This window comes from Petaurus breviceps, unplaced genomic scaffold (genome assembly GCF_028583685.1).
Source record: "Petaurus breviceps papuanus isolate PSGF00001 unplaced genomic scaffold, PetGlider_PUasm1.0 90294, whole genome shotgun sequence".
Classification (NCBI taxonomy): Eukaryota; Metazoa; Chordata; class Mammalia; order Diprotodontia; family Petauridae; genus Petaurus; species Petaurus breviceps.
Genome location: NW_027187208.1, coordinates 1,368,407 through 1,378,027, shown reverse-complemented (window position 1 = coordinate 1,378,027; position 9,621 = coordinate 1,368,407). Strand labels below are relative to the sequence as shown.

The 9,621-nt window shown below is 39.5% G+C and overlaps 1 protein-coding gene across 1 annotated transcript; it reads right to left on the bottom strand.

The window, feature by feature from the left end:
- Positions 1-2,606: 2,606 nt before the first annotated feature.
- On the bottom strand, positions 2,607-3,554 carry LOC138176900 (olfactory receptor 52B2-like). The gene has a single exon (XM_069107834.1). It carries the CDS (start codon positions 3,552-3,554, stop codon positions 2,607-2,609), a length of 948 nt encoding a protein of 315 aa, XP_068963935.1.
- Between the last annotated feature and the right edge of the window lie 6,067 nt (positions 3,555-9,621).

The window sequence follows — 9,621 nt, the reverse complement described above, 5'->3', positions numbered from 1 at the left end:
AAGGTCTCAGGACTGTCCTTTTATCCAGTCTTCAAGAAGGGTTTGTATCAGATTATAATTATTTCTATATGCCAGCCTCAAATATCGTTATTCTAGGGATATAAACCTTAATCTACAAGAAAAGCCACTTCCCTGGTTTTTCTTAAGAGATTGCTCTTAATCCATACTCATCAGCTTTCCTCTTTGCCACTAACTCTGGCTACACAAAAGACTATCCTAAATTTTAAAAATAACAAGAATAACAAGTAAATTGCCTTATCCATACAGCAAACTGAAATTAGAGAAGTTCTACATAGTATTATTATTTTTAAAATGCACAAGAGAGTCTCATTTTGCCCAAGTAGGACAAGACTGGTAGAACAGATTAGATTCTATCAGTCTCTAGGGAATTAAGCTAGAAATAAATCAGGGGTTAGTTGAAGTAATCTTCTCCAATATGTCTGCTGGTTTTCTCTCCACATGTGTTTCCTGAAAGATATCTGAAACTATATGTGCCTCTCCTCCAAGGAGCTCTGGAACCCAATCAGTCCCTTACAAAGAAAAAGACTGGATGGTGATTCTGAGAAGTATGGAGTAGTTAAGAAAATTCCAATTTTGTGTTGTCTTGTTTATAGGGTGCACTTCTTTGTAATATTTCCTGTATCCTAGCTCCTTACCACCCTACATTCATTCATAAGTCCCATCACCTATTGTTCTTCTAACTTATTCCTTGCTTCTCCCTACTTAACACTCTCCAATTCACTTGATCCATTAATCCCAGGATGCTTTTTATCCCAGATTTCCACCTTTTTATAACTAGTGGGACATAGCAACAGAAGGAGAGTGAAATGTACAGTTGGCCAAGGCTAGAGTTGTGGTAGTCTATGGGAGCAGATTGGATTCCCTTTAGGCAAACAAGATATTTTTAAGGAACTGCTACATACATGATATTTTCCTATTAGAGTTATGGAGAAGTATAATTAAGGGTAAATTCGGGAGGTAATAGTTTTCTGTTCACTGAGGGTGTTCAAGATAAAACTGGATGGCCATTTATGCCTTCCTGCCCATATGGACTTAGTGAGCTTCAGAGGTCCCATCCAGCTCTAACATTCTGTTATTCTATAACCTGGGGAAAGAGGAACTGCACTAAAGGCCCTTTTTCCAAGAAGACTGAACAGTATGAAACCGAATTTCAAGGTTGAAAGAGACCTCAGCTGCTATCTAGTCCAACTCATAGCTGAAAAAAAATTCCTTCTAGAGCACCCCCAACAAGTGACCATGTAATCTTTGCTTGAAGATTTCCAATGTGGAAGAAGCTACTCTTTTCCAAGGCAGCCCATTCTTCCTGTGGATAGTTCTATTTGTTAGAAAGTTTTAACTTCAATTACAAATTGGACTCTTTACATTTTCCATCCTTTTGACTGGTTCTGCCTTCAAAGGACAAGAACAATTTAATCCATCTTAGTTCTCTAAATATTTGCGGACAGCTATCATTTGCCCCAAATGTCTTCACATCTCCAGGATCAAGTTCCTGAAGTTCCTTCAACCAAACCCCATGAACTTGAGGCCGCTCCCCATCCTTTTGCCCTCTTGGTCCTGGAACACTAAGCCCAGGGTCCTTTCACCTGGGTATACCCTGGGTAAAAGATGAAACATGTTAGAAAAGAGCAAATATATGTCCAAAAGTGTCAGGCAGTATAGTTAGTACTGTAGGACATCCTAGCTGCACAAGTGGAAAATCTCCCTTTGGTGAAGACCATGGCTTCTCTCTTTTCTTTGGATTCTTGGACTTTCAGTAAAAATTTGTTCAGATTATTCAGTTGTTTTCAGTCATGTACAATTATTCATCACCCCATTTGGGATTTTCTTGACAGATATAATGGAGTGGTTTGCCATTTCCTTTTCCAACTCATTTTACAGATGAAGAAACTGAGGCAAACAGGATTGACTTACCCAGGGTCACACAGCTAGTAAGTGTCTGAGGCCAGATTTGAACCCAAGAAGATAAGTCTTCCTGACTTCAGACATAGTACTCTATGTATTGTGGCACTTAGCTGCCCTATCAAAGATTTACTGTTGGTAAAAATCTTATCTTCCACACCAGTTGATACCTACTTGAACAGGCCGCTTCCCATTGCCCACCTAGCTTCCCCTAATCGTGTTGCTAATTGTTTTCAATTCTATTTTCTTTGGATCCGATAAAGTTCATCTTTGTTTTTCTCATCCCAACTAAAAAACTCCCCAATGAACCATTTCTTTGTCATTTTCTCTGTACATCACCAAACACAGAAATTATTCTTGTGAAAACAAAGATAACGGTAACACTGTAGACAGTGCATACATGATAGTGTTGGTTGATTAATGTTATTAGGGTTGATGGTGGTGGTAGAGTAGAGGCAGTGATGATGATTTGGGATATGAAACTTACAGGGGTAAGTCTTAAATCTGTCCAAGAGAGGCTACATTAGACTTAGTGACTCGTAACTCTTCACATGTAAAACATCTCTCTAGGGTAAAAATGTTCATGTCAATCCACTATTATTTGGCTACTCCCCCAAACCTCTACTTTCTTCACAGAATCTTCTACAAAGGGAGACCACCAAGAGTTCAGTCAGACCATGAACTTCTTACCCCTTGGCCATGATGGAGAACATGTGAGCCATACTGTCCCTAATCTGCTTGGTCTTTGCCCCATAGATAATGGGATTGAGCATGGGAGGGATAAGAACATAGAGATTGGCAAGGAGGATATGAACATGATGGGGGATGTTCTTGCCAAAGCGGTGAGTCAAAAAGGTAAAAAATGATGGGATGAAGAAAAGTAGGATGACCCCAATGTGGGAGCCACAGGTGTTGAGTGCTTTGTGCCGGGCCTCCTGTGAGGGTAATCTGAAGACAGCATGAAGGATCAGGGTGTAAGATATGCCAATGAGTGCAACATCAACTAATACTGATGCCATTGGGACTGAGAAACCATACCAAATATTGATGGTGATGTCAGCACAAGCCAGCCGGGCCACACCAATATGCTCACAGTATGAGTGAGGGATGATGTTGGTCTTGCAGTATGGCAGCCTCTTCAGCAGAAAAATGATGGGAAATATGGTCCCAATGCTCCTCCCCCAAATAGCCAGGGAAATTTTCCCAATCATTGTAGGTGTTAAGATTGTTGTGTATCTTAAGGGAGTACAAATGGCCACATATCGGTCAAATGCCATGGTCAACAGGATCCCAGACTCGGCCACAAAAGCAACATGGATAAAGAACATCTGGGTGATGCAGGCATCAAAAGCAATCTCCCCAGCATGGAACCAGAAGATGGCCAGGGCCTTGGGCACAGTAGTGGTAGAAAGTAGTATGTCAGTGCCAGCCAACATGGAAAGAAAGATGTACATGGGTTCATGGAGACTGCGCTCAGTGAGTACAACAAGGATGAGAACACCGTTACCCAACACTGCAGTCACATACATGAGACAGAATGGAATGGAAAGCCAGATGTGGTAGTTCTCAAGCCCCGGGATGCCAAGAAGGACAAACACAGTAGGATGGAAGATAGTGAAATTATTTTCAATCATGTTCAGCTGGAGATCTTTTCTGCAGAGATCGAAAAAGAATTAGGGTCAGAAAATAAACCAGGGCCAGACAAAATTAGGATGGGGCACAGTGAAAAATAATGAATATCATCTTTTTGTAACACTTTAAATGTAACAGCCTTGTTTATGTTGTATTCCCAACCTACCTTCTCTTACTTTTCCACCATGCTTCTTTTCCTGTATCTTTCCCAGCCCTTCTTTCTCTTTCAACTTCCTTGTGTATATTATCTTCCCCTATTAGATTATAAGATCCTTGAGGGCAGCAACCATCTTTCTTTTTTGTATTTATATCCTCAGCATTTGTGCCTGGCACATAAGAAGTACTTAATAAATGTTTATTGGCTGACTGATTATTGACTAAAAAGATTGGAGACCACAGGGGTTGTGGTCCATAAAAATGGATGAATAAGATAATTAAATCACATCAGTCCATTATGTTACTATGAGAAGAATTATCACCATACTTGCAATGTGTCACACATAAAATACTTTAAAATTTATAAAATTCTTTCTCATAATATTTCTATGAGGGAGTTATTTCAGAAAATAAGGAAAGCAAGGCTTAAAGAGATCCAGTGACTTACACTAAGGCACCCTACTAGAGCCAGACATGGTCCAGTATTCAAGTCCATCTTTTGATTCTAGGACTTTGCTATCAGTCCCAGGAAATGGGAGGAGAAAAAAAGCATACCATATGAGTTAATATTTCACAAAAAAGGAGGGAGAAATTTATGAAACACTGGCATACCCCTTTAAGGATTATATCTAGAGGGTAAAACCAATTTTGCCTGACCATTTGGAACCTAAGTTTTGAGTACCTTATTATTTTTTGCTTTTTTCTTTATCTTGAATGACTCTTGCCTGACCTTGTGCTTAGTAAAAGTTATTGTTTAAAAAAAACACAGATACTATGGGTATGCAATATTACATATAATGTAAGACTATTTTGATATGTTGCTTAGTTTCATTGATTTTTTGTCTATTTCATTCTTTTTTTCATTATTTTCTCAGAAGGCATCTAGTCTAACTTGTATCTGAAGAGGATTCCCCTCTACAACATGCTGACCCAGGGGTCATTCAGCCTGGCCACATGTCTGAGTTAGGGCAAGACGCCAACTAAGTTCAGTTCAATCCAATTCAATTTGAGGGCCACCATCAAAATCATATTTGTGCATAGAGATAGGTAGATGCCAACTTTATATGATTTTAGAGGTATTAGAAAGCAACCTTGACTAAAATGTAACTATATCACCTGCTCACACATTAGTGTGATTGAGCACCAGATATTTCTTTTAAGGAGAGAGTAGATCTGTGGGCAACTGGGAGGAAGAGAAAGGAGCTCCATCAAAAGGGTTAAAGGGATAAGTGGGAGATTGGTCACCTCAACACCATTGACCACTTACATTACAAGTGTGCTAAGGATTTATGGTGTGCCATAGAACATGCTAAAGATATCAGGGTTCCTCAGACTGGAAGAACCAAGGACTAGAAGGGAAGGAAGACCTATAAAGTCCAAAGGGATTTTGCAGGAATGGGCATGGACTTTTTCCCCAAATTCCAGAATATTAGAATTAGAATCTAAGACTTGAAAGGAATCTCATTTTCTATTTTGTCCAATAACTGAAAACCTGCCTTCTACAACATCCCCAGTAGTTAGTCATCCAGTTCTCTCTTGAAGACAACCAGTGAAAGGTACTCTCTATTTCCTGAAATGACTGATTTGGTAGCCCTAAGATTTTTCTTTGCAACAAAATTAAAATCTCCCTCACTGCAACTCCCACCCCTTGTTCCTAGTTCTGCCCTTTGGGGTCCAGCAGAACAAATCTAATATACATAATCATTTCATATGATAGACTTTCAAATACTTGAAAACAACTGTCATATTCTCAAGACATCTCCTCTCCAAGTTAAAACATTTAGAGTACCTCCAACTGATCTTCACATGACATGACATCCTCCTTTGGATATAATTCAGCATATTTGTGGCTTTCCTAAAATGTGTTTTAGAATTGGCACCAAGGAAAAAATACAGTACAGCTAGGTAGCTCAGTGGGTAGAGTGCTGGACCGGCAGAGTTTGAGGTGAGTTGGGATCCTACCTCAGATGCTTACTAACCATGTGACCGTGGGCAAGTCACTTAACCTCTGTCTGCCTACATTTATTCATCTAAAAAATGGGGAAATCTAAGAGGGTTGTTGTAAAGATCAACTGGGATAGTTGTAAAACATCTGCAACCATTAAAGGGTTTTATAAATTCTACCTATCATTAGCTATTATTTACTCTAAATGGGCACTTGACCAAAGCAGAGTACAGTGGGGCCATCACATTTCTTAATCCAGGCAAGGATGCCGCTCTTGATACAGCTACCTCCTTTTGACTTCCCTATTACACTGCTGACTCATCAAATTTGCCATACACTAAAACCCCTAGACCTTTTTCATGAGAACTATAATTTGAAGCTGAATGAAGTCTCCTCTGCCTACCCACCCTCAAATCTTGAAAAACTATTTTTATACTAATAGAAGCTATTGCATCTCAGATAGAGAAGCGTCTTCAGAGACAAAACAATCTGGGTTCAAGTCTCACCTCTGACACATACTGGTTGTGTGAACTTAGACAAATGTCTTAACCTTGAAGGGACACCTTCTATGACTATAAAATGAAGAAAATGCTTCATGGATACATCTTTAATTGAAGAGTTAGTTCTTAAATAATTATATCAGGGTTCATTAGAAAAAAAATTGGGAACATTTTCAGGCAATGTAATGGAGGAAATACAGGGTCTCCCAAGATAAGCCTAAGAGTCATTGTAAGAGGACAGAACTGACAGATCACCAGTCTGAGCTAACAGGACAATTCTCATAGTCTTCCTTGATAGGTTCCTCCCTAAAGTTTAGGAAAAGATATTATAACCAAGGCATCTGTCCTTAAAAGACTTGGGAACATGTTAGAACTTCCATTCTCACAACATCATTCAGAAAAGATAATTCCAGGAAAACACGAAAAGCCCAGAAAAAAAATATGCATTCTCCACCCAATAATTTTTGCAAAACCTTACCCCAATTCCAAGAAGATGTTTGTTTGATTCAGAGAGCCATAGACATCAGGAAGTGTGACATGATATAGAGGAGCATTTGTCCTTCCCCGACAGAATCTCAAAGGGGCACACAGTCAGAAAGGAACCTTTCATACATGTGGTCCCTAGGGAATCTCTGGCCTAATTGGTCTGTTGATAGTTTCTGGCTGAATTTATCTCTATGGATTAGACACTAAAGAACCCATGCATCTATTTTCTTCATGTAGATGTGTGTTCATGCTTCCTCCATCAGTGGCTCTGAGTCCAAAATAATCTATAAACTGTTTTGAGATTGATGTTGTGACCCGCGTGGGGGATGTCAAGTCCTATACCACACTAATAGACCTAGCCAAACACAGAAGTCACACGTGGAATCCTAGAGAGAAAAGGGTACATAGCATTCATGGCCTTTCTTTGGACCCAGTGGTTTTCAGTCACAAAATCAGTCTCAACTAGGAAAGATGATAGCTGACCTCCAAAGATACAATGACCATGAGTCCTATAACTTCAACAGTCACCAGCATGATATGCTAGAAAGAGAACCAGATTTGGAATTAGAGAACTTGTGTTCAAATACTAACACTCCACTTACTACTTACCTGACCTTGAGCAAGTCCTAAGGCAGCTACGTTTCACAGCAGATAGAACACTGCAGTTGCATTTAGGAAGACCTCAGTTCAAATCCAGCCTCAGAAATGTATCAGCCATGTTACCCTGGGCAAATCATTTAACTTCCTCCCCTGCACAATGGGAACAATAATAGTACCCATCTGCCAGGATTGTTGTGGGAATGAAATTAGATAATATTTGTAAGGTGTTCAGCAAATCTTAAAGTGTCATAAATTCTAGCTATTATTATTATTACAATGTATGGAAGTGTCAGTGGCAATTAATAAAATGAAATTGGGAAGAAGAATAGGGTCAAATTAAATATAGATGGAAAAGTATCCATGGCTGGAGGTAAAATATTTTTGAATGTATTCAGATCTCAGTTTTCAAAATATCCTCAAAAGAAGATTACAAAAGAAAGAAAATGATCAGAATAATACTATTGCCAAAATAGGAGCCCAAGAAAAGATCCAATTATACTAGTAATCAGTACTTAGATAGTGCTTTAAAGTTGGTAAAGCACTTTACATAACCTCTTTTGAGCCTCACAACAACCCTGTGGATAGGATTATGGGTATTATCATCCTCATTTTGTGGACAGAGAAATAAAGACTCAGAGAAATTAAGTAGCTAGAAACAGTATTATTTTCCAGAAAAAAAGAGACTCAAGACAACAATAGTAACTATGTCACCTATGCCTCCTAGAGCAGCTAGGCAGTGAAGTGGACAGCACCAGACCTTAAGTCAGGAAAACTCATCTTCCTGAATTTAAAGCTGGCCTCAGACTCGTACTAACTGGGTGACCCTGGGCAAGCAATTTAACTCTGCTTGCCTCAGTTTCCTTAACTGTAGAACGAGCTAGAGAAGGAAAAGGCAAACCTCTCCAGTATCTTTTCCAAGAAAACCTCAAATGGGGTCATGAAGAATCAGACATCACTGAAAATGACTGAACAACAACAAATAAATGCCTACTTTCTCAATAAGACTATTGTTGTTGTTGGCTTGTTAGGAGAATAGATTTAGAGGTAGAAGGAGCCTCAGAGGCCCTGAAGTCCATCTCCCTCCACTACAAATGAAGACTCAGAGATACTGAGAGGTTGTCACTTGTGCAGGACCACATGGCTACTGAGTGTCTCAGGCAAACAGGGCTTTATCTCCTACACCACGCTGCTCTTTTCCATTCATTGTTGGATTTATGATCTTATTAATATGAGTACTCCTCCCGATGGTACAGAATGCAACCTATCCATTCCTTCTCATTCTGTGCAGCTTTTGTCCATGTGTAATGGGAATGTCCATTTTTAAGATCTTCCCTGCCCCTAGGCTTTAAAGTGCACCTACACTTTAGCCTAGGGGCAGGGAAGATCTTTAAATTTGCATTTCCATCACACCATGTCTTCTCTTCAGCTGAACACAGGGCAAGGTTGTGTAGACAGAAATGGAGCATGTAGGCTACTCACCAATTACACTTCCCTCCTTCACTCCTGCTCCATGATGATGGAGTTTTCAGTTGTGTATCTCTCTGATAATATTCTTTAGGCTATTTCTTCTGTGTGATTCTTCATTGCATATGGTAATAATTTGCAGATTATTTATACCTATGATATGCCTCTCCATTTCCCTTTTGGTGATACACAAATCTGATCCTTGAGAACCTGTGTATGACTTGTAGCCATGGAGCCTGCCTAGAACACTCAGACATTCAAATAATCCAGTGGAACTATTGTCTCAGTGAGGTGACTTCTCTCTAATGATGGCCATGCTGCCCATCCTTCCATATGTTTACATCAGTCTACCCAGCATGCTACAGATTTGCCTCATTTTCTTTTGACATCACAAAGATGCCAATAGAGCACTATCAATATTCATCACTCTCCCCATGTCCAGCACAATCTTCATTTTGCTCATTTATTTTTCTGATGTTGTGCCACGTCAAAATTATTTGTAGTGTTTGAAATAAGAGGTAGTCCCCATGAATGTATGCAGCATATTCTACTGATACAATCCCCATGTGGATTTCAAAACAGGTACAGGTATTTTTTGTAATCCGCTTACCACATGAAGAAGAGAAGACTTTCAATTGGTTGCTAAATTGGATCTGAGCACACTTACAAGAGGCACTAACTATGATTCAGTCTTTTCTGCTTCCTGGCTGTGTTTGAGTACTGACACAAGGAGTTCTCAAAGACTCTATGCAGGATATGAGGCCACAGGCCTTTATTTTATCACCTAGACCTCCTCCATGTGACTCTACTGTTGTTTCTATATTGTATCTATTCTTTCATGCTCTCGGGGTCGTAGTGTGAGTAGTAGTAGTAGTAGTAGTAGTAGTAGTAGTAGTAGTAGTAGTAGTAGTAGTAGTA